General features: G+C 38.0%; 1 protein-coding gene and 1 long non-coding RNA gene across 5 annotated transcripts in view; one reads left to right on the forward strand and one right to left on the reverse strand.

Moving 5' to 3' along the window:
- Window positions 1-1,414: 1,414 nt before the first annotated feature.
- On the reverse strand, window positions 1,415-8,913 carry LOC148132938 (uncharacterized). The gene is made up of 4 exons (XR_015745286.1): window positions 8,695-8,913; window positions 4,012-4,093; window positions 2,931-3,091; window positions 1,415-2,898 (listed from the first exon to the last, which is right to left on the reverse strand). It is a non-coding gene; the product is annotated as an uncharacterized LOC148132938 (long non-coding RNA).
- A 16-nt stretch (window positions 8,914-8,929) lies between these two features.
- The window catches only part of FBXL4 (F-box and leucine rich repeat protein 4), a 49,415-nt gene continuing 32,960 nt past the window's right edge, over window positions 8,930-25,384 (forward strand). Inside the window, exons 1-3 of one of the 4 annotated variants that reach the window (XM_087943036.1) lie at window positions 8,942-9,181; window positions 12,028-12,080; window positions 23,787-24,372. In XM_087943036.1, the coding sequence (XP_087799162.1) occupies window positions 23,864-24,372 (509 nt within the window). In that variant the 5' untranslated portion in view covers window positions 8,942-9,181; window positions 12,028-12,080; window positions 23,787-23,863. Of the gene's footprint in view, window positions 9,343-12,027; window positions 12,081-20,994; window positions 21,193-23,786; window positions 24,373-25,384 lie in introns of those variants that run through there. The other 3 variants (XM_026666590.2, XM_026666591.2, XM_087943046.1) reach the window with 3 other exon arrangements.

Genomic DNA, 25,384 nt, shown 5'->3' on the forward strand with positions numbered 1-25,384 from the left:
TATTTTTGAACAGATGTGATTATAAAAGTTGTTAGATGGGCATGGACACAAATGAATAGAAAAAGTATTACCAAGGAGATCATTTTCAATTTGGCCAATTACAAAATAAACATTTTATTACAAATAATCAGCTATAAAAAGCTGACTTTTTACACTAAAGCTCTTTAGAAAAGGGCAGAAAGAGTGCCCTTTCCTTATTTTTCACTTAATGTTATATCCTATGGGATCCTATGTATTCTTTACAGTATTTTGAATAAATTTGTGTATTTTTTTTTACCCAAGCTAAATGGCAAATTAGCTTAATTGGAATGAGGCAACATGAATATTATTTAACAAGTGCTACCCCATTAGTTTATTTTTCCCAGTAAAATAGAGAACTAGTTAAGCAGTTGTTTTTGTGTGCATGTGATTCAGCACACCTTTGTTATTTTGTGACTATAATTTAATGCTTTTCCTTTCAGTTGCTGCATGGTTGCCAATTCACATCAGTTTGGATTTACCAAGGCAAGAACTGTGTGTTTTACGCAAAAGGAGACCAGTGATTAGTATATAAGAAACTGCACCATCTAAACAGGCAGAAAGAATTTATTTTTTTTAAAAACATAATATTTTAATAAAATACTATGTTTTTTAAAAAAGAAAATCTTTCCGCCTGTTTAGATGGTGCAGATTTTTTTATTGTTTATTAAATTAAAAACAACACTTACAACAATAAAAAACTGAAACAAACTAAAATATAAAAATAAAAAGTAGAAAGTGCAGAAAAGAAAGAAAAATAGGAATTTAACGAATAATTCTATATTGTATTAGTACCATAATACTATATAATACATAAATAATAATATATCTATTTTAACTTTCATCAAATAAACCAAATTTATATTCTTTCCTTTTACTTCTAACAATCTTGATCTTTAGGCCCTTCAAATAATGTTGTAGAACTTGATTTCTTTTCATTTTAATTTGTCCCTTCACATAATTTCCTCAAAGTTTAACTAGCCTCTCTAACAAATCAAATAAAGGAAAATTATTCCCCTGGTATATAACTTTTATTTATTTAGACAGTTTCTTTTGTATGTCTGGTGTAGCATTTCTCTTCTGTAGCCTGTCATTTTTAAATCCACTTTCAGATCAGTTCAATCTTGTCCATTAAAACTTGTTCCTCTTACACTGCATCTTTTAAACACAATCTACTATAGAGGAAGACATTTTTAAAATTAACATCTAGATCCATTGTTCAAAAATATCTTCCAATATGTCCAATGTTAAAATATTTTGCTCCATTCTGTAAAAGTAAGTCACATTTAAGTGTTCTTTACCTTTAATGACTATCTTAATTCATTCCAGTTCCATTCAATGCCCAACCTTCAAAATCCCATCCTATCCTTCTTGCAAGGAGCAACTGTGTGAAGCACTTGTGGGCAATCTCAAACCCTCTCCTTACCCAAAGAGTAACAAATTAAAGAATTACAAAGACTTAATTAATTAAAAAATAACCACTTCCATCTTAATTTTATCATTGAAAATATCTATGGTTTGGCTGATCCAAGGATATTAATATCAGACGTTATTTTTCTAAACTATTCCAGAAACAACATCCAAATTTACATAGTCATTTATTTCTTCTTCATGCTGATTGTACATTAATTCCTAGGATGAATAATTGAGGCATCAGACTCAACATTTCAAAAATAAAAACAAAAAAGCCACATCACCTTAAGTCTTATTTAGAACTAAAAGTAACAAGTTCTAAGTCATGAGTTAATCAAGGAATCTATACATAGGTCTTCATTAGCATACCAGGAATCAATCCACAAATGATAATATCACTAAACATGCAGTCTTAATACTGCTTAATTCAGTCATGCTTAAAACATTTTAAACACACCAGTATCTTTCTTGATTTATGGAAATTATAATTTTATAGATAAATTAACACAATCAACAACTTCAAGGAAAACATCCAGTACTATTTTTTGAAATTTGTTTAATTTTTCTTAATATTTATAGGATATGTTTGGATAAGAAAAAATGTGGAAAGGATATTGAATCAATGTTCTGCCAGGGTATGACAAAGTCCAGTTACACAGAGAGAAAAAAAAGGAAGATTTTCTTTTCAGTGATGGGAAACATATTTTAGGAAAATTAGGGAATAAATCTAAGTGTAAAAAAACTTATAAAGAAAAATCAACCTCAAACTTTCCTTACAAAAGGCAGAATAGCAATATAAATATTGCAGTATAAAATATTACAAAAATCAAGTAGTGATTTTTTTCTAACTGATTTATAACCTGAAAACTTGACATCTTGCTATAAGCACAGGAAAAAGGGAAATTATCCTTTGTTAGTAATAAATTGGCAATTATTTGGCTATTGTTATAACCACCAACTTTACTAGTGCTCAAGAACTTTAGTCATTACCTGATTTACACTCTATTTTGTAATTACAAATACTGAAGGACTTCATATGTATTTTTTCTTGTTTCAACATGGTTCTTTTTAGAGACTATATTGCCAAAAATTGTATTTTATGTGAAAAGTTATATTTTATTTATTTTATTAATAACTAGACTTTCTCATAGAGGTTGAGATTTTAAAGATAAGCTTGCAGAATGGTCTCCCATCCAGAAACTACCCAATTCTGCTAAAATGGTAACTTCTCCTTTGAATTGATTTTGACTTCTTGTGATGTCTATATAACTTTCTCAGCAGCATCATAGAATTAAGCAGGGGCAAAAGGGTTTAGGATGAATCATAACCAGGATACCCTGGAGCTACATGATGGACTGGGAAGTCAGAAAATATTCTGGATGGGGTAGTGAAACAAGAAATCAAATTTCTATGATTACAAAAAAAGACAGTATCTATATTTATTGCTGCCTGGAAATCCCGTATAAACTTTTTGCAGAAAAATGAAAAAAAAAAAAAACTTGTAACTTTGGAGAAAGAGGTAAATTTATAACCGGACTAATAACAGCTGTAAAAACATTTGGAAAGAGCTTCTTTTTCTTTTTCTTTTCCCTCTTCCTTGCATTTTCTGCTTTCTTTTTGATGTCTTTCTTCTTTTTTTCATCTTTCTTCTTAGTATTAGCTTTTTAAAATAATTAAAAATGAATTTGATCAAATCATTGTTTAAAACAGGCTTGTCCAACCCGTGGCCCGCATGCGGCCCAGGTCGCCTCGTAATGCGGCCCAGTGCCCACCCCAACCTTATGGCAAGAGCCAGCGAGGAGGAGGAGGAGGAGAGGCAGGCGCGAGGCGGGGCGAGGCGAGCGCCACGCCAAGCAGCAACAGAAAAGGTGAGCGCCGCCTTTGCTGCTTCTGCCCCCGCCACCGCCGCTTCTGCCCCCACCGCCACCCCCACTTCGCCGCCGCCGCTCTGCCCTGCCCCGCACCTCTGCCGCCATCCCCCCCGCCACCGCTTCTGCCCCCCCGCTGCGCTTCTGCCCCCACCGCTTCTGCCCCCGCCCCCCACATAATTTGGCCAGAAAATTAATAAAAAATAAATAATTTTTAATAAATAATTAATAATAAATTATAAAAATAATTTATAATTTATTATATAATTTTATAATATAATTATTTTATAATAATTTATTATATGTGCGGCCCAAACCAAATTTTCATCTTCTAATGTGGCCCAGGGAAGGTGAAAGGTTGGACACCCCTGGTTTAAAACATTTGCATTCATTTTTATTATACTCAACCTGTTTTGCATTTGTTTATATACGAAAGATTGGGTATCAATATTTTAGAAAGATGAATGAATAGAGCTGTTATTAAAGTGAAAAATCATTTATGTTAGAAAGAAAAAGCATATTGCTTTTCTACCTGACAGATTATAATATATCTACTATAACCTGATTCTTGCATGTAATGCTTATGGCCTTCTAAGAGAACAGAGCCATGCCAGATCAATTGAACATAAGGTCACCGAGAACATGTGGGTGGATGCCACCTCCAAAGGTTCAGGGTCATTTTTACTTACACACTGTTTGACTGTACACCTACCTTCAGGAAGATTTCACAGCTTAGCAGTCTACTATTGATAGATAAAATATTACATGGATTTCAGGAGGGTAGGACTCTGAAACTTACGGAAAACCCAATTTAAATTTATGATCTGTTTTAACCATTTCCAGAATGACAGACACAGAGACAACACTGTTACATATTTTGTTAGCTAATTCACTAACTAGAATTGGAGGCATGAAATATTAAAAAAACACTTACCGTATTTATCGGCGTATAACACGCACTTTTTTCCCCCTGAAAATAGGGGGCAAATGATGTATGCGTGTTATACGCCGATATAATGTTAAGAAGCCCTGGTGAATGCTGCTGGGATCGGGGATCAAGGACACAAATGAAAGAAGGGGAGGAAGGAAGCAACCGAAGCCTGTCCTTCTCTCTGGGTCAGCTCTCTCAGTCGCTCTCTCGCTCCTCCACCAGCACAGGAAGAAACTGCTTCAAAGAAGCGGGGGCTTTTCCTGTCGCCGCAGCTTCCCTGAAGCGCCCGTTTCTCCCCACCCCACCCCGTCCGCCCGCCCGCCCGCAGTGCTCCGTTCTGCCTGCCTGCCTGCCTTCGTTAATGGTTGAATCGGAACAGCTTCGGCTGAGTAAAAGAGGCGAATAGTTATTATTCTCAGCCGAAGCTGCTCCCAAACAACCAGAAACTAAGGCAGGCAGGCAGGCAGGCAGAATGGGACACTGTGGATTGAAGCGCGCGCGGGGTGGGAGTGGGGGTGAAACGGCGCTCGGAATAGCTGCGGCGACAGGAAAAGCCCCCTGCTCTTTGAAGCAGTTTCTTCCTTGGATGGTGGAGCAGCGAGAGAGCAAGCCTCCTTCTCTTCTCTTTCTCCCCCCGGTCCTTGCAAAAATTTTCTGCTTGAAACCGGTCCCTGGTACAAAAAAGGTTGGGGACCACTGATTTACCTTATAAGTGGTAATAATATTAATAAAAAAAAAGTTCTGAGCTACCCTTATTTTGCTTCAAAGTTTTTATTTAGAAATTTAATTTTTTTTCCTGAAATTTCCCTCTTAAAATGAAGATGCGTGTTATACGCCTGTGCGTGTTATACGCCGATAAATACGGTATTATCTAATTATCATTGTAAACAATTATGCCCAGCAATAATGGAAGAGGCAAGCTATCCTATGTATGGGTATATTATAAACCAGCATCGAGATCTGATTAATTGTACATATAACTATTGTTCATATAGCCATGCTCAAGTGGCAAAATCATTAGAAATGATGACTAAAATATGGCTTTTAAAAAACCTATATCACAATTGCTTTGTGGCAATTGATTACATGGTGAAAATGTTACATTAAAACCAAGACTAATAAAACACATCTAATTCTTCCTCTTTGCATGTTTAAAAAGAGTTCTAACAAGATGTGGTAATTTCTACATATATATTAGATTTGTATTATCAGATCAGAGTTGCCTGAACTATGAAATGGACAGCAAACAAACAATCAGTGAAGAATGTTATACTACTAAAACATGGAATGATTCATCATCAAAAACATCAAAAAAGCACAACAAAGAATGTTCTTTCTGCACCGACTCAAAAAGTTCAAACTGCCCAAGGAGCTGCTGATACAGTTCTACAGAGGAATTATTGAGTCTGTCATCTGCACCTCTATAACTGTCTGGTTTGGTTCTGTAGTCATTTTCGATTCTGCGAATCTGAGAACAAGCCAAGAATTCTCCAAGCCAGTTAATACTTTCCCCAGCTAAACAAAAGAGATGTGCAAAAATTCTATTCAATCAGTCAATCAATCAATCCCCTGCCCTATCCTAACCCAGGATTTGTCAGAGTTCCATGACAACCAGATGGAATTCCACAAAAGATAAAGTAGAATTTTTTTTAAAAAAAAATCACTTGAATGCAGCCAGAGATATGTATAGCAATTTTTCAATTGTAACTGTGGGAAGGAGGCCTTGTCAGATGACATTCAGTAGGTCAGGGATTGGAGGCCTTTGGCTCAAAAAAAAAAAAAAAAAAAAAATAAAAAAAAAAAACAAAAAAAAAAAAAAAAAAAAAAAACCCCTCCACCACAAAACCCCCCAACACCCCCCCCATGACAGCTCCTTGCTTTGTAACTTGATCAAGGATTTGGGGGATTATTCTTTTTAGTTCACAAGCTTCGTGGTCTTTGAAATTTTACTCATGTGACCATGGAGATGCTGCAAGGGTCATATATATGAAAAATGGTCATCACTTTTTTCAGTGCCGTTGTAACTTCAGTCACTAAATAAACTGTTGTAAGTGATGACTACCTGTATTTGGTTTCTCTTTCTTTGTTCACTGACCTTGGTCCAGAAATATGCAGTAAGCATTGTTTTGAACCTCCTTCATTTCTGACATTTTTCTTCCTATTATATCAGCTCCTATTAAAGCCAGAGGCCAATTTAAACATCTTGGTGTTAATGCTTAAGGCCTTGTAGTTCGCTGTACTGTACTATCTGCCCCAGCAAATATGTTGGCATAAGTCATAACATAATCAATAGGACAGTAGCTTTGCTTCATTTTCTCCCTTTGCATGCTGTTTCTTTTCATTTATGTGCATCCCTAGTTATAGAGCTATCTTCTCTCTTTATTCTTCACAGATCATAGGATGTATTTAAGAAAGACTTGAAAGGGTACTTAATGAGGATTGGTGGAAGTGATTGTGAGCAGATATTGGGAAGGGCTGTAGGTAAAGTTAGAGTAGTTTTGTTGTTAGACTTAGTAGCAAAGATAGACAATAGAGCTATCAGATTATAGATGATTTCATAATTGTGAGTTTCTATTGTAAATATAAATCATTTTGCTGTTAGTTTGATAGCTTTTGTATTATTTTAACTGTTATTTTTTAATGTTGATGGTGGTTGACTAGTTATACTTTAATTGGTTTGAATATATGATTTTAAGCATAAACATTTATACATATTTACATGACAGGGATAAATATAAATGTAAAAGCCTTGTTCATAATTATTTATGATTAGAGAATAAGTGAAGAATCTAACAATGTTGAGAAATTCTCTGTGTGGGACAGAGCATTTATTTGGCAGTGTCAGGAATGATCTGGGGTAAAAGGAAACTGTGTAAGAAAAGAAGATATGAACACTGCTTGGAACAGAGTAAGAAGAATTATGTTGCAGGGTGCCAGAAAACTGTGCAGGATATGCTGATAGAAAGTGTGAAAATTGATGCTTGGAATGATAAAGTGAAAGTCTGTGGATGAGAAAATTGCATATAAGAGAATGATTGCTGCAAAAATGAGAAATGATATTGTATAATGTATATAAGGAGAAAGATAATTGCAAAAAAATAGTGAAAGAGAAGGAACAGTTCAGATTAAAAGGCAAAGAAAATGCAAAATGATCTTGATTGGAATAGATTGTTTTGAAAGTCAGGGAAGAGAGTTAAACATGAGGACTCTAACACAGTGAATGGAATTAAAAGTTATGAAATGATTTGTGGTGAAACTGAAATGAGGAAAATATGGAAGCAATATTTTAGAAATATGTATTGGAAAGATAATGATATATTAAGAACTGTAACAAATGGTCAAAATTTGGAATTAAGAATGAATTGTTACTGAACGTATGCAGAGTGAATACAAAAGACAGTGGCCAATATGAAAGTACATTGAGGTGGTTTGGTTACAGAGAAAATGAATAAGAACTGAATAAAACAAAATTATGCTTTATAAAAGAAGCATAATGGGTCCAAGAGGAAGGAGAAGTCCAATAACATTGGTTAGATGGAGCTGAAGAAATCTTCAAAAAGAGCTGACAACTTCAAGACAGAAATACAGAAACAGTGTGTATATGGACATATCTATGGAGATTCTCAGTCATCCAGCTCATGGTTGTTCCAAAAGTGCTTTTTCAAAAGGCAACTGTGGACTTTGTTTTTCTATGGACATGGTCGAATAGAAACCCTAAAGTACTGGTGGTGTTAGCTGGGTTCGGCCCATTTCATTTTCTTGTTCTGAGCTCTTCCGTTCATTTCTTTGGCTTACTATTTCTTATTTCCGTATCCCTGCTCTGAAATAACATCCAAAAGGAAATAGTTAGTCCTCGATTTAGGACCACAAGGAAGCCCAAAATTCCTGTTAGGTGAGACATGTGTTAAGTGAGCTTTGCCCCATTTTATGACCTTTCTTGCCAGAATCTGGCTTCATCATTGATGTTGCTTGTGAAAAGATGATCGTAATAGATGATCATATGACCTTGAAACACAGAAATGGTCATAAGTATAAACTAGTTCGAGGGTGTCAACCCTGATTGCATCATAGGCCATATCATGACGTATCGGGATTATTTTGTCCTTGTGAAGCCTAGGTGGGTGTGACCAGCACATGCTGTATCCGGTGTTTAACATTCCTGAACTAGTTGCCAAGTATCTGAATTTTGATCACATGATCATGGGGCTGCGGCAAAGGTCATGAGTGCAAAATCCCATCTTAAATTACTTTGCTCAGCGCAGTTGTAACTTGGAACGGTCATTAAATGAACTGTTAAGTCAAAGACTATCGTCAAATGTGAAGAAGCAAAAAAAGCCACCAAGGACCCAGATTGTTGGAGGGCAATATAGAGAGGGCTGTAAAGCATTGCAAAGCGGTTTATAAATCTAAGTACTATTGTATTCACCCCTTCTTTTTAATTTTTTTTCACCCCTTTTGCTTTACTTTTGGTAAAAGGTGCTCGACCTCCATTCGGGCATGCATTCGAGCTTTCACTGTAGCCGCTTGGTAAGTTGCCCAGGTCTCTTTTGCACGGGTTACCGCCTTTTGCCATCAAGGGACGGGGCTTGCCATCTACCCCGGTATCGCTCCGCAGCAAGCCACCTTCCTTCCTTCCTTCCTCACTGCCCAGCTCTTCCTTTTTAACTACGCCACGCAGTCGGCGGCTTCTTCCTGTTGGAAGCTCCGCCTTCGACAAGCGCGGGGAGAGGGGGAAAGCTCCGCGCGAGCGAGAAGCTGTCTTGGCCTGGCCGAGGCAGGCCTGGGCTCTGAGTCTCGCTTCCCCACCCGCCTCGATTCCATGGCGCGTCCTCCAAATTGGCGGGGAGATTGGGGGGGCGAGAAAGGCAGCAGGAAATGGTGTAGCTAGTACGCGGGAGTGATCGCCCGCTGCGCGCTGGTCGGTGGCTGCAGCTTGTGAGCACCTCTCCGTGTATGTATGTGTGCGCGCGCTCTCAGCTCGTCTCTCCTTGTAAACAACGCCGCCCGGGCAGAGCCGTTTCCTGCAGCTCTTGCTTGAGGACCGCTTTATTGTTTTGAGCACCTGCCTGGCTCGCATTGCCTGCAGTTGAAGTGGAGCAATGTGCTTGTCAGGTGTGTGAGGCAGGTCGCTTGCACCTTGAGAGTCCACTCCCCACCTTCCCCTCCCCACCGCCGCCTTCAGTTACAACCTTCGGGTCACCGTCATTTCCAGATAAAATAGGTCCGTCATGGTGACATCACTTTCAAAAAGATCCCCTACTTCCTGTTTAGTAGATCATCCTGCATATTTTTTTTTTTAAGGACAGGGCAAGTGTTGTTACTGTATATTACTTAAGGACATTTGAGCTCCCGATACTTCCTTGTGAGTTATCCGAGCGCTCTCTGCTTATCTTACAAAAATAATTATTGAAGATATTTGAATGCTGTCTTAAGAAGTCAAGTGGGGAAACAAAATGATAGTGATTACAACATAAATCACCGCAAAATAAAAATAAAAACCTAGCCTAAAAGCAGACTTATTAAAAATATTTCAAAATGCTAAATGAAAGCAAGACTTCATTATGACCAATTGTAGCTGGGAACCAATTGTAGCTGCAAAGAGGAACTGGGAACAAAAGCTTCTTGGTTGGAGTTTGCTTATGTGTTTCTTCAGGTTGGTCTTGGGTGACCACCAGGACAAATTTGTGTAGTTTTCTTGGTAAGCTTTGGAAAGTGATATGTCATTGCCTGCTTCCTAGGGCTGAAGGAGAATGACAGGTCAAATCTTAAAGCAGCAGCTCCCAGAATTAATGAATTTATTTCTCAAACAACTATTAAATTATGCAATTGCAAATTGATCAGTTTTGCATCAACTACATTGGGCAACCTGAATGGCAGGGGAGTTTGTTATTGTACAAAGTAGGGAAGTCTGGCATATATCACTTGAAGCCAGAATGTCAGGGCAAGTTGGTCCTTGAAAAATGTTAATTGACTAACAGTGTCAACCTATTTAAAATATTTATAATTATGTTTATTCACAGAAAAAGTTTTTTCTTTCTGATTTACATTTCTACTCCACTTTCTTACTCTTGAAAGTAAGAGTTATATTTCCCTTTCTTCAACCTGGTGTATATAATTGGTGTATATAATTTAATATTTAAGTCCCCTTCCCAACAACCATTTTAATTAACTTAGTGTCAAACTCATGGTCATGGCTATGTCACGTGACTTTTTTCCATTTTGCTAAACCGATACTTTTACATACATGGTATGGGCATGGCCAGCATGTGACGCATCTGGCCCGTGGGCCAGGAGTTTGGGAGCCCTGATTTAGACCAGTGGTTGGCCGCGAGAAAATTTTGGTGGGCCACAGAGAAATCTCACCCCCAGAGCACCCCCACAAAGCAATTAATCCAGGCTGCGCAGAAACATAAGGCTGCGCCGTCCACATGGCCCTCCCACTCACTCCTTACCTGGCAAATCTTGCCTGCTAAATTGCTGTTTTTCTGACCATCAGCTGTTCTGCTGTGCCGGGAGATTTAGATTAGCTAGGAAGCAGGAAATGATTGGATTTCTTGCTTTCTAGCTAGTCTTTAGATTTTTGGCTCTGCTTTTAAGCACAGCCGAACCTCCCTTAGGACTGAAGGTTCTATTATTCAGTGCAGACTCATGGCAAGCAAATTTTATGTGACAGACTGAGCTAGCCGATGGCAGATAGATAGATCACTGAATGATTCTGTGAGCAACTCAATCTGCCTGCCTGCTTTGTCTGATTTTGGGTAAAAGTTGCTCTTTTTTAATAAAAAATTCAATATTTACATACATGGTATGTTGTGAGTTAATCTTATGAGTTTGCTTGCAAGCAAATTTTATGTCACAGACTGAGCTAGCCGATGGCAGATAGATAGATCTCTGAATGAATTTGTAATTCTGTGAGCAACTCAATCTGCCTGCCTGCTTTGCCTGATTTTGGGTAAAAGTTGCTCCTTTTTAATAAAAATTCAATATTTATATAAATATTTATAATATTTACATACAATCCATGCCCAGCCAGTCACATGACCACCAAGCCACACCCACAAATTAGGCCACGCCCACAGAACCGATTAGTGGTCCCTGGGATTTAAAACTATGAGTTTGGTGGTCCCTGAGGTCCAAAAGGTTGGTGACCCCTGATTTAGACTGTTACCTCATTCAGTGAGCTTCTGTAATTAAGGATACTTGAACCTGGATGTCCTCGATCCTAATCTATCATCTTAATATAATACATTGTCTCCCTACTTTCAGATTTACAAACTTAAAAAAATTAAAAAGCTAAATTATTTAAATATGAGTGTTTATTGGCCAGTTTTGATAAATACGGCCTATTCAGTGAGTCACAGGTCTTTGTAGAGTGGAACTCATAGTTTGGTTGATAATAGCATCTAATAACTCCTCTTAGACTGCTTCTTTCAAATGTGCCTTTGCCTTGTCAGTAATTAGTCTGATTATAGAACTACTGTTTTTACTGCCTTATGAATGTTCAGTGTACATTTTAGAGGTTACTGTTTCTGATGTTGTAGACCTCACCCCCTTCCTAAGAGGCCTATAGAGGGCGTGCATAAGCGCACCAACATGCCTACCGTCCCTGTCCTATTGTTTTTATTTTTCTTATGAGTATCTATCTCATGTATTCAAAACTATATTTATTCTTATACCTGTATCTTGTAAGCGATTGACAAATCAAATAAATACTAAATACTTGTTTGACCTAAACATTGGTACACTAAATCCCCTATCCTGGAAAGTATGGCTAAACATATTTCCTTTGAGTTGCAGATCTTTTCCCACTTGATTTCTGGATAATCTAATCCAACGCAACTCCTATTAAGGTAAATTATACTCTAGTCCAATATATGTAACTCATGCAACATTAAATAGTTACCATTTATTTTTTCCACCTTCTGTTTCACTCACAGTTACTACTATTACTATCATACCTTCCAAAAGCCAGGATTTTTATTTTTTGTATTCTTTTGCTATATAAAGAAGAATATACACTTGGGAAAGTACAGTATTTATTTTTCAAAATTATACTCCCGGAAAATGAGAACACAACCATTGTAGTGAAATGCCAGAAAAAAAATGCAAACAGTTCTGTGAAAATGAAATATGCTTGGTAGCCAGAGAAATTCAAATGAAAACAAACATAGAATAGCATCAGGGAGAAAAAAAAAAGGCCTTGTTTTAACAGGGAGGATACATTGGAAGATTTCATTGAAGATCCCACTAAATGAGAATTCAATTTAGCAGCTATCAATCTGCTGGGAAGCAAAGCAGTGTCATAAAAATAAGTGGTTCCATATACTTGAGGCGTTACCTAGAAATGGAAAAGTATAGATCTAAATTAAAAACACATATTATTAAGAAACAAAGCCTGAAAACAATCCAGGGAATTTCTAGAATATAAAACATTTGAGATAGAATAAATATAAGGACATTTCAGACTAAATCATAGAATTTTCTGGACAATATCTAAATTTATAATGAATGCCTATGGTTTGCTACAGAGCAAACACTGCTTTCCAATTAATGGCACCACAGTATTAGAATCCTAGATTTCTGCTCTTTCCATCTTTCTTTTTATATGGGCTCCTCTTCTGCCATAGAAATAGGTATGTTGTCAGCCAACTCTCATTTTTTATATTTTAAATGGTCTTTATCTGTATCTTGAGGATCAAAGGGGTATTAGATACCTCATTATTTTGCATTATACAACATTTTTTCTTATTCAGTGAAGAAATTGCTGCTACAGTCTTTCTCTCTCCTTTTATCAGTTCTTTCCTGCTTTTCTCCTTGCTGTGCAAAATGGTGATTAGAGGCAGCAGTGGCCACATCTGTAGAGAAGTCTTATCTCCCTATTCTGTGTTAGGCAGGCAAAAGGCCATATCTTTTTCTCCCGCTTTAATGGTGGGTCTATCTCTTTTTGCTGCCCTGGCAAGGTCTCCTCAGGGCTGATGAAGCAAAGGAAGCTTCTCTCTCAGATCCAGGCATGGGTTTCTTACTGTCCCAGCTGTCCCCAGTTGTGTGGAGAGCCATTGTATATGTGGATATGAGAAGAAGTTAATAGTTCAAAACCACTTGTTGACAGAAGCTCAGGAACTCTTTAATATCTGACACGGTCCTTGTTGACTTGAGTGATGACCAATCTGGTAGCGGATTCTTCTCCTGTTTTCTTACTGTATAAAATGAATTGGTGAATAGGTTTAGTCTGGCTCTTTTGCTAAAATCTGTCTAGCATGGCTGATGACTCCACGGTAGACTGCACTATCTCAATTTCATCAGACCATCACAAGCCCCTTCTCCATGACAAAAAGGGTATATCTAATTATCCATGGAGTGACAAGGGAGCAACCCTGGAGGGAAATTATTTATTTATTTGTTTATTTGTTTGTTAAATTTATTCACCAGCTAGCTAATTGTGGGGCTACTCTAGTTGACTAACAACAGTAAAAAGAAAGAAATGAAAAGAAGTGTAAACCTAATAGTAGCAAAATAGTGAAATAATAAAACAGTGAAAATGCAGTAATATGGATGCTGGCGCAGTGGTTAGAATGCAGTATTGCAGGCTAATTCAGCTCAGTGCCAGGAGTTTGATTCTCACTGGCTCAAGGTTGACTCAGCCTTCCATCCTTCTGAGGTCGGGAAAATGAGGAGCCATGTTGTTGGGGTCAATTTGCTGACTTTGTAAACTGCTTAGAGAGTTCTGTAAAGCCCTATGAAAGGACATACATATAAGTCTAAATGCTATTGTTGTTGCTGTTGCTAATATGAGAGTAAAAGATGGGCAGGGAGAAACAGGGAATGCAGGGGAGAAGTGGTGTTTGCTGTCAATCTAGTAGCCGTCTCCAGTATGCTGTCCCCCCATTGGATCCCCAGGCCAATTGGCAGAGTCAAGTCTTCATTTAAGGCTCTTATGGAAGGATAGGTGGATGGGGGCAGATCTCATCTGGGGGGGGGGGATGTTCCAGAGGGTGTGTGTGCTAAGACAGAGAAGGCTCTTCTGGATCCTGACAGCTGGAGTTATTTGATTGATGGCATCCACCACAGGGCCTCTCTGCCAGCATGAGTGAGGTGGGCCTGATCTAGGAAGACAAGATGGTTCATTGTTTATGGTTGGTTGCGTAATCAACCAGATGTTCAGACTAGATTTGACATTTTTATACACTGGTCAAATCCTTGCCAAGGATCTGATATAGGCAGATGTTTTTTGATGCAATTAAAGATATCATCTCAGGTTGTAAGGTGTTCCAAGTAGAGCTGCCTTTTGCAATTTATTATTATTTAATTTTTCCATACTCATTTTGTGAGTAGCACCCCTATAGTTTTGTACATTAGCTCTTTTAGGAATCCTTGTAAGATATTTGACATCATACATAAATATAGTAAAAACTTTGAAACTAGTTATACCTCCTTAATGCTTTTTAGAGCATTAAACATATCTTTTTAGACTGGCTTTACTGAATTGGTTTCATATATCCCTAGTTTGTTTGCTTTTTTAATTTATTGCTGCTTTACTTTTAGCATACTGTTGTTTCCCACTGTGTTTGGCCTTTTAATACTAGGCTGACATGTTGCTTAAATTCCAACTAAAAGTGCTGTTTTATTTTTCAGTTGAATATTCAAAGAAAGATAACATATTTATATTAAATAATATTAATTTAAATTAATAATATTATAAATTAATAATATTAATTTATTATTATTTTACAGGTTGGTATCTTAAAATTGTAGAAATGTTTGAAAAACAATAAATTGTATTTTATTATAATTACATAACATAATAATAGCGCATTATCATTTGTTAGATTTAATTCATATGCTTATTCTAGTGGACATTGGGAGGCTTACAAAATATAGTCCAAAATAAAAAAGAGTTAAATTTAAACCATTAAAAATTTAAAACAAAACAAAAAACTCTTGTGTATATTTTAATTTTTGCTTTAGTAATCTTTCCTATCGTTCCTTAAATATTTCTTTTAAATTACAGTTGGAAAACTGTAGGGAATGTTTTCTGCACTTATCTTATTCCCATAAGGTTCTGTGGAAACAGATCTGTGTTGTTTGTTTCCCTTTGCTTGGGAGATAAAAACCATTATCTTGTGCTGAATACAATTTCCAGGCAGCTTCTGATCCACAGGATTCTAGGTGGTTTGTTTGTTTGTAAAAGTTACTATATGTCCATCTTACCATATGGTAACTCTGGGCAGCTAAAAATATTAAAAGATAAAACTTTATAAACATTATACAGTTATATAATGAGCTTGCACCCAATATGAATATTGTATGTTATCAAAAGTCTAATAAATAACCCTGTATTAATCTCAGCAGTTGTGAATACCAGTGGCAGAGGAAATTAACTTAAAAAATCCTAGAATTTAAATTTAAATTCTTCAGCAACAAAAATTAGCCAAAATAGCTTTCTTGGTTTAAAGAACTTTTCCACTTTGCAGATACATAGGCAGATTTGAGTGGATGAGAAAGAAATGAAATGGGAAATGACTTATATTTGAGGACTTAACTTCAAACGAGCAACAGAACAGCTTTTAAGTTTTCCAGTTTGTAGTTCACAAATGTTTAGTTTGGAGAAAAAGTGATTGTTATGAAAATTCCTTATTCATTCTAGAGATGGGTTAAAAACAAGCCTAATGTTTTATTTTTTGAAAGTGTCAAACATTACCAGCACAATAGGTATAACTAGGAAAATTTGTGGGTAGCAGCTTTTCTCTAAACTATTTAGTACTTATCTATAGCAGTCTAAAATTAATTATAGAGTCCATATTCTATTGTGTCAAGTATTAAAGAGTAGCTATTTATTTCCATAGGGACAAATGTTGCTGTAGAGCTAACACTTCTTTCTAATTACCTTGCCATTAGATGTGAATACAGCCTAAACTTGGAAATTCATAATTTCAAAACAGTTTTTTTTTAAATAGTTTTGTTCCCTATTGAAGTTTCATTTCTACATTGTACTAATTCAAGTAGTCTTCACTTAACAGCTGTTCATTTAGCAACCTTTTGAAGTTATGGTGGTGTTGAATAAATGGCATTTACATCCACTCTGTTGCAGTGTCCCTGCAGTCATGTAATTAACATTCAGGTGCTTGGCAGTCCTTCTGACTTTACGACCATAGGTGCACTTCAATGCCCTCCCATGCTGTCACCCAGCAGTGCTGCTTCAAGCCCTGTGCTGCAGCCAGCCACAACAGTGCAACTCTGCAGCTGCCTCCATTACAAACTTCAGGCCCCGTGAACCCGCTGGACTTTTACCGTCTTCCTCTTACAACCCAGCCTGACCCATGGGAGGCAGCTGCTGACCACATCAGGCCTTCCACGGCTGCTTGTATTGCTCTTCAAGGAGTGTGCAATGTTCTCCAATCAGTGCAGAAAGCCTTCTGAAAGCTTCTGAGGTCTTTTGAAACCTCAAAAGAAAGCCCATGCCTAACCATTCTCCAAATCACGCATGTTGTTCTTGTGATGCTTCAGAAGCTTGTGAAGACTTTCTGAGGCATCACAAGAATAGTGGGTATGACTTTGAGAATGGGGAGAGTAGCCTTGGGAGGTTTCAGAAGGCCTCAGAAGCTTCCAAAAGCAGAGGGGGGGGGTTGTGGTGCTGGGGCCATAGCTTGGGGCTTGAGATGGCGGTTCTTGGTGACAGCAGTGCTGTGGCTGAAGTAAGAGTCTGACGAGGTGATATCGACTGGAACTGCTAAAGGCTCTTAAGCTCTGCTTCAGTCCCAGCGCTGCCACAACCAAAGAGTACTACTGTGCAGAATGGCCAAAAGGTTAGAAATGAGTGGCGGGGGGGATAGGTGAGAGAGGGAGTTAAAGAGGATTCAAGGGAAGCAGTCCCTTATCAAGGCTTGGGATTGAGTGGGACTGGCATGAGTCCTTGCCTGATGACCAATGGTATTCCGTTAACAATGGCAAAAGGGACTGCCAGGGTTGTTGTTGATAAATGATGCAGTCACGTGACATGTTTTACAACTGCATCCTTTAGTGTAGGAAATTCTAGTTTCAATTACCATCATAATTCAAGGTCTGCCTGTACACTATTTTGCTAAACTGGAAAGGTTTGTGAATTAGAGATATAAAATTGGTTTTAAATAGACTTTCACGGCTACAGTAATGGACAGTTTTACAAAAACCTAAATATGATGTGGTGTAAACTTTTGACTGAATGTGTAGATTAGTAGACATCTATGGAAGAGGGCAGTGATGCTAAAGAGTAAAAAGGGGAGATAATTTCAGCAATTACTTTGTCTAGTGTAGAGACTAAAAAGAATTAAGAAGCAGATGGAGTTATGCACCTGGGAAGGTGGTGTATCTGTGAAGAGAATAAAATAGAGCAGAATATTTTCTGTTCCTTTATAGAGTTAAAAAGTCGTTTTGATTACTTGGAAAATATTAATTTAGACCATATCTGCACTTAACATTTAAGCATTTCCTGCTGATACTTGATTCACGCTAAACTGGTTTAAGGAAATTTATTTATCAAATTTATATGCTGCTCATCTCACGGTTTGAGATGACTCTGCTATCTGGACTGAGATACCTCAGTCCATTTTGTCCAGTCTAAACTGCACGTCACAATGTCCTCCCATTGGACAGGCCTCCTGCTGATGGGCTGTTCTCCCTTTCTGTTTGAGAAAAGCATTTGGCCAGCCTTTTCTTCCTGTGGGCAATTTTTCTGAATATCTATATTGATATATATCTATATTTATATCTAATAATAAACAAATACTTGATAAAAAATAGCATCTTGGGTCATCTAAATTTTAGCCTATAAGTTTATGTATCTATTGAAGCCTGTACAAAATTTCAGATTTTCTATCTTTACTCCTAAAAACGCAGCTATACTAAGCAATAATTAATATAAAAGCTCAGCAGAGCCCTCTCAAACTTGTATGACAAATGTATGCATATTTTGTGCACAACTTTATAATGAAATAAATGGAAGGGGGTTTATTTATTTAATTTATATACTGCCTAGAGCATCTGAAAGATGAGATATTAAAGAAATAATCATGAACAAATAAATTTTATAATTACATAAAGAAATGCATGATTGGAAATAAATTGTTATTACAGTTTACATTAATAGACTGAATTTAAGTAAATAGCATTTAGACAAAATTAGTTATTGTAATTTGTTTTTCTCTATAATAAATTTTAAGGGAAAAGTGTATGTGAATGAATAAACAGCATACATTACAATGGAAACAGTTATTTGGAAAGAGTCTTTGAAATTTCCTTGAAGACATATCCTTCCAACATTTTTAAGCACAATATGCAAACATCAAATCATCATACAGTTTCTTTTAAAATAGTTCTAAATTTATTCTGAAAATTGTACTGTTGAAGCAAAGATGAATCTCAATTCTGTTTTTGAGTGGGTGTTGGTAAAAAATGATACACCAGAACAATGTGGAGCTATTTGTCTTTTCAAATAACTCCTAGTTAAAAAAAATGCAGAAAGAGAAACTGGGCCTGCCAAAACAAAGTAATTCTTCTGCTGTTACTGCTTTGAGCATGGCTAAAATTCTGCCTGTACATTTCTTTGCAAAGACATGCATGGAATTGCATTGTCTGTTCTTTAGATGTTTTAATACCAAAATGATGAGGTGAATTGTTAACATTTCTTGACTTTATGTTTAGAGAAAATAAATATAGTGTTTTTGAAATGCAGACGATGTTTAGTAAAATATAGCTCATGTTCTGGTAAATGTCTCTTACAAAAATCCAGCAGCTATTTTAAGATGTATTCTGTCATCCTCTTTGCAAACTCCCAATAGGTTATGAACATTATTTCTCTTTGCCATTGAACATAAAAAGCTATGAGCAAAGCCAAACTGAGGGAATTCATAAATCTGTACAAAAATATCTTTTTCAAGGTTAATTTAATTCTCACATTTGTAAGCCTTTTTGAACAAGCACCTTGCATTTTTCTCATTTTGTGAAAATGACTTTTTAAACCATACCTACGCATGTACATACATGTAAAGATGTTCATGAGAATTTTGTTTATGCTTAATAATTTTTTAAAACTGACATTATGTAAAAATTACATAATTTGTTAATAGATTGGGCAGTATATTAAGTTTTTAAATTGTTTATTTATACCCTGCCATTATATTTTTATAAATAACGCAAGGTAGCAAATACACCCAATATTCCTTTCTTCTCCTATTTTCCCATAATAATTGGGTGAGGCGAGTTAGACTGGCAGAGAGTGATTTAGTCCCATTTTAGGCATGAAAATTAAGTAGATTGTGGGTCAGTCACAATCTCTTGGCACAACCTGCCCCATGGGGTTAATGTTGTGGGGGAAAAGGCGAAAAGAGTATTATATATGTTTGCCATTTTGAATTACTTATAAAGTAATAAAGGTGGAATAAAAAATATCAATCTCAACCTCAATCTCAATCTCTCTCTCTCATCTCTCATCTTCATTATTAGTCTTTACTGATCATATCTGAAAGTTTTTCTTTTACCATACCTTACTGCATGTAATTATAATCCAGAATTCCTCAATCTTACTTGCTTTTTGGACCAGTGGGGGGTGGGGAGAAGAGATGGTTCCATGCAGAGGTGGGATTCAAATTTTTTACTACTGGTTCTGTGGGCGTGGCTTGATGGTCATGGTGTGGCTTGGTGGGCGTGGCTGGTGAGCGTGGCAGGGGAATGATACTATAAAATCTCCATTCCCACCCCACTCCAGGGGAAGGTTACTGCAAAATCCCATTCCTTCCCCACCCCAGTAACCCGCTTTCCAGCTCCATTCTTCTGTGCAGGGCAACAAAAGAAGACTCAGCCAATCAGCTGGGACTCGGGAGGCAGAGAATAGATAGGGGTGGGGCCAGTCAAAGGTGGCATTTGCCGGTTCTCCGAACTACTCAAAATTTCCGCTACCGGTTCTCCAGAACTGGTCAGAACCTGCTGAATATCACCTCTGGTTCTATGTGAATGGCTGGCAAGTGTGTGTGTGTGCAGCTTGATTTGCGTAAGCGGTGGGCATGGACACCCACTGCTTGCACAAATGGCGCACATGTCCACGTGTGGATGCACATGGGTGCTCTCACCCACCGCTTTTGTGGCCTGGTTCTGAATGGCTCACAGCCCATTAGAGGGCTGGGGACCCTTGGTGTAATAAGAGGCATCTGGAAAATATGTATATCCACTATACAGCTGTGTAGCTTTAGATGTTCCATATATGAAACTTTAGTGTAATAAAGATAATTTTATAGGCCATAAAATAGTGCACATAAAAAATAGTGCCTGTATATTATTAGTTGGTAAACATATTTCATTGCTCTTTGCATTATTGCTATACTTATATTAAACCATTTTTAATTCACTAAAGTTTATAGTGTACTACTTTTGAGAACTATACTAGAAATATTGTTAAGGGGTCTGGAGGTTGAATCATGGCAACTGGACCTCTTTTCTTGTAGGTTTGAAATGTTTAATTGTTTATCCAAGTAGCTTCTTCAGTTTGGGCAAGTTGGTTAGGGAGTCCTCATATATGTCCTCCAGGGAGGTTTATACATGGGATCCCCCTAACCAACTTGCTCAGGCTGAAGAAGATACTTGGATAAGCAGCGAAACATTTCAAACCAACAAGACTCAACTTCCAAATAGCTCTATTTCAGCAGTGTAAAACTTGTGTTGTCGTGTGGCTTACTGCAACATTTTCTCTTCGTTAAACCGGGTGTGGGCGTGGCCAGCATGTGACGCATCTGGCCCGCGGGCTGTGAGTTTGACAGCCCTGCTCTACTTGGATGATTGAGAGTCTTCATTGACATTGTTAAGGGATATAATACTGGCAGTAATTGCATGAAATTGAACATAGAACAGCTGTCAGACTATAAATATGGGAATAAAATAAAATGACCCATTGTTACCACCTGGCACTTTCTGAGTTCATATCTGCTCAATCAAAATGTAAGTCATGGAATGGAATTAATCTTATTATTTATAAAAATGCATTGAGCTACTTTCTTTTCTTTTCCTAAGAGGTAGTCTTTATGGATTTTTCTTGCAATTTTACAAAGAAATATTGTATGGAACACGGCTTGTCTTTTAGGGTCTAAAATTTATCATATGAGTAATTGATTGTTTACAAGCGTGCCGGTAGTTAATAGTAGATATTTGGGGGAAATACAGTTTTTTTTCTCTGGGTAAGTAAGTTTTCTCAGCTTACTTGTGGATATTTTCATATTTTCTGTATTCAGTTTTGGGTTCAGTTATTGTATCCTTCATATTTGTGAGCAACGAACTTGTTTATTTCCATCAATAATTTCTTTGAAATAGGTATTACTGGATTTGAGCACAAAAGACTCAAACAGATTTTTATTATTAGAGCTGTGCAAAGCACTAAAATTATATTTCTTAAAAAGCATGCAAGTGGAAGTGAGATGCACGTTCCCACACATGGCAGCGGCGGCAACAATAGTCCCCTCTCCCCATTAGTTTTCTAGCTTTGAATTGCTCCCGGCTCTCTTTCTTTCCTCCCCCCCACCGCCTATGTGTAGGCAGGAAAGGAAAGGGAGATGGAGCCGTACACAGCTCTCCCCTTTTCAGCCCTTGCTGCCTCTCCCAATATTGAAGCCTCGGAAACGCAGGCAAAGCCACCACAGCGGTAGTGTCCTGAGTTGCTTGCTTCTCCACTACTGCCTCCTCCTCCTCCAGCACCACTTTCTTCTCTGGGTACGACGATTCTTAACTAACCGAGCATGCTAAGGCAACTTAGGATGCTACCGCTGCGGTGGCTTTGCCTGTGTTTCCGAGGCTTCGATGTTGGGAGAGGCAGCAAGGGCTGGAAAAGGAGAGAGCTGTGCACGGTTCTGTCTCCCTTTCCTTTCCTGCCTGCATGTGGGCGGGGGGAAGGAAAGAGAGAGAGCCAGGAGCAATTCAAAGCTAGAGAACTAACGGGGAAGAGCTGACAGCAGGTGCTGGGAGATGGGAGTTGTTGCCGCTGCCGCCAGGCGTAGGAGCTGGTTGGCACATGCATCTCAGGGGCCTGACTCGGGTCCCTCGGAGAGCCAGGAGGTGTAAGAACTGCATGGCCCAGATTAATTGCTTTTGGGGGCCATTTCTTCTACGGCCCACCAAAATTTTTCCATGGCCCACCAGTGGGCCGCAGCCCACCGGTTGGCGACCACTGTTCTAAAGGATGCTGCTTCTTTAATACTCTTTGCACAACCCTACTTACTAAAAGCTTTTCTGATTTGAGCACACATGATCTTATACTATTTGTTGTCAAGTCTGTGGACCAAAGTAATAGTTACTTCATACAAAGTGTGGGATGCATGCTGTATCACAGCAGCAATCATTTTGTGCTATGCCCAGTTGTACGACCCATTTTCTAATTTCCATTTTGATTCTTCAGTTCTTTTAAGTTTTGTTTTGTTGTTGTTACAATATCATAAATATTGTTATCAATTAGTTTTTGGTGGGGGGAGTGCCCTTTGACTTCTCTAATTGCCTGGACTAGTTCCTATGGGGGTTTTTTGTTTTGTTTTTTTGGAAATATGTTGGAAGTGGTTTGCCATTGTCTTCTTCTTAAAGATGAGAGAGAATATAGAACTGGCCTAAGGTCAGCAGCTGCCTTTGTGCCTAAGGCAGGACTAGATCTCACGGTCTGTCAGTTTCTAGCTCAGTGCCTTAACTACTGAGCCAAAATGGCTCAGAATCAAATATTATTAATAATTAACTAATTGATTATCAAATCTTACTAGCAGTATTTATTTTTAATATAACATCTTTATTTAGATACTGATATCCTGGATTAGATATTTCAGTAAATGTTTTTATAGGTATATAGGTAGTCCTTGACTTAAAACTACAATTGAGTTCAAAATGTCTGTTGCTCAATAGCAATAGTACTTAGACTTACATACTGCTTTACAATGCTTTACAGCCCTCTCTAAGCAGTTTACAGAGTCAGCCTATTTCCCCCAACAATCGGGGCCCTCATTTTACCGACCTTGGAAGGATAGAAGCCTGAGTCAACCTTGAGCCTGGTGACATTCAAACTGCCAAATTGCAGGCAGCTGGCAGTCAGCAGAAGTAGCCTGCAGTACTGCATTCTAACCACTGTGCCACCACGGCTCTTCGAGACATCTGTTGAGTTTTGCCCCATTTTATGATCTTTTCTGACACATAGTTAAATGAATCACTGCAGTTATTAAGTTAGTAACACAGTTTTACATGAATCTGGCTTCCCTATTAACTTTGCTTGTCAGATGGTTGCAAAAGGTGATCACATGACCCCAAAACACCTCAACAGTCATAAATTCAACTATTTGAATTTTGATCACATGAACATGGGGATTCTGCAATAGTCATAAGTGAGGAAAACAACAATAAATCACTTTTTTCAGTGCTGTTGTAACTTCAGACGGTCATTGAATGAAGAAATGAAGTAAGTCGAGGAGTACTTATATTACTTTTTTATCCGCTTCAAATAAATTAAAGATTCCTTGAATTCTTGAACTTGTTTTAAATTGACAATTATTGTTTGGGTTTTTATTCAGGATCTCTTCTATTTTAAACTTCTCACAAAGAAGTCTTGAAGATACTGACTTTCAGGAGGACTTTGCTACCTGTCCGGATGTCACCAGCATTTCCTATGTTAACAGTTCTGAGCATGTTTTACTATATTTGCCTTCGGCGCCGAGCCAGGACAGCTACAAGGGGAGAATTGATGAACAATCGGAGAGCCATTGAATCAAATAGATCCCTACCTATCAATGTTGAATTGGTCCAGTATGCCAAAGAAGTGTTGGACTTCAGCTCCCATTATGGCAGTGAAAACAGCATGTCTTATACCATGTGGAACTTGGCTGGAACTCCTAATGTGTATCCTAGCTCAGGTGACTTTACACAAACCGCTGTGTTTAGGACCTATGGAAAATGGTGGGATATGTGCCCTAGTGCACGAATACCATTTACAAGGACCCCACCCAGTTTCCAAAGTCAGGACTATGTAGAACTTGCGTTTGAGGAACAAGTGTATCCTACAGCCATACATATTTTGGAAACGTATCATCCTGGTGCTGTGGTTAGGATTTTGGCATGTTCTGCAAGTCCTTATTCACAAAATCAGCCCAGTGAAGTAAGGTAATTCATTTTATTGGTTTTTTCTGTCTTTCTTTGATATGGTATGTTCAAATATTTAAAGTAACATTTTTTTAAGAAAATTCTACATATTTACCTGCCTCCTCCTCCCCAAAAATGTCTTTGCTACCTACAAACTGTTTGAACTTCACAGGTAGCAAAAAAAGATAATCTTGTTCTCCATGCTGCAGCGAGAGCCCAGGATGGGTAGACTTGTTCTTATGATGTCATTAAGCTGGGTCTGTACTTGTATATATAAAAAGCCAGCCCCCGGGAGAATCCCCAGCTTTGACGCAGCTTCTTTAAGTCACAAGCTGTGTCTCTGAAAGCGTTAGCTTTATTCAGTGATTTTCTACAGAAGCTACCCTTGCTTCAATCAGCTCCTGGGGATCTGGGAAGCTGCAACTTCAGGAGAGAGGGGATAAACATTTCCCCAAGCGCTGTTAGGCAAGCAGGGAAGCATCTGAGACCTTCCCCATAGCTGCAGTTTGTCCGATCGTAAAACTGATCGGCAAACTGATAACAGAGCCAGCCAGCTGATCGCATGGGAGGCAACTCTTCCTTCTCTGGCTGATCTGATCGCTCGGGGCTTGCAATAGCCTAAGGAGCGAAATTCACTTATTGGAGCCATCAACGAGCAGCAGCCATCTTTGAGTGCAGTTTCTTCAGACACGAGGTGAGCGGCCATTTTAAGTAGCCTGGTGGCCATTTTCAGGGCTCCAGACCCAATTCCACCCTCTGCCATCTTTAAGCACTTTTGAAATCCATTCTCTCAACGCTTGAGCCTTGCTTATTTAAAATGGATCAGGACAGTGCTCATGCAGTCCCCCCCCCCAGTGGAACAGGCCCTCCAACCCACTAAAAGGAAAAGACGCAGACAACGTACTGCTCAGAGGCAAGTGGCTGCAAAAATCAGAGCTAAGGCTCTAGCCCCTAAGAAGAAAACTCAGGCTGAGTTGAAGGCAGAGAAATGCAGACATGAAGCTTTAAAGAGACAATTTAACAAGACTATTCA

This window comes from Notechis scutatus, chromosome 1, assembly GCF_049901735.1.
Source record: "Notechis scutatus isolate UNSWTSFEM ecotype Mainland chromosome 1, rNotScu1.2, whole genome shotgun sequence".
Classification (NCBI taxonomy): domain Eukaryota; kingdom Metazoa; phylum Chordata; class Lepidosauria; order Squamata; family Elapidae; genus Notechis; species Notechis scutatus.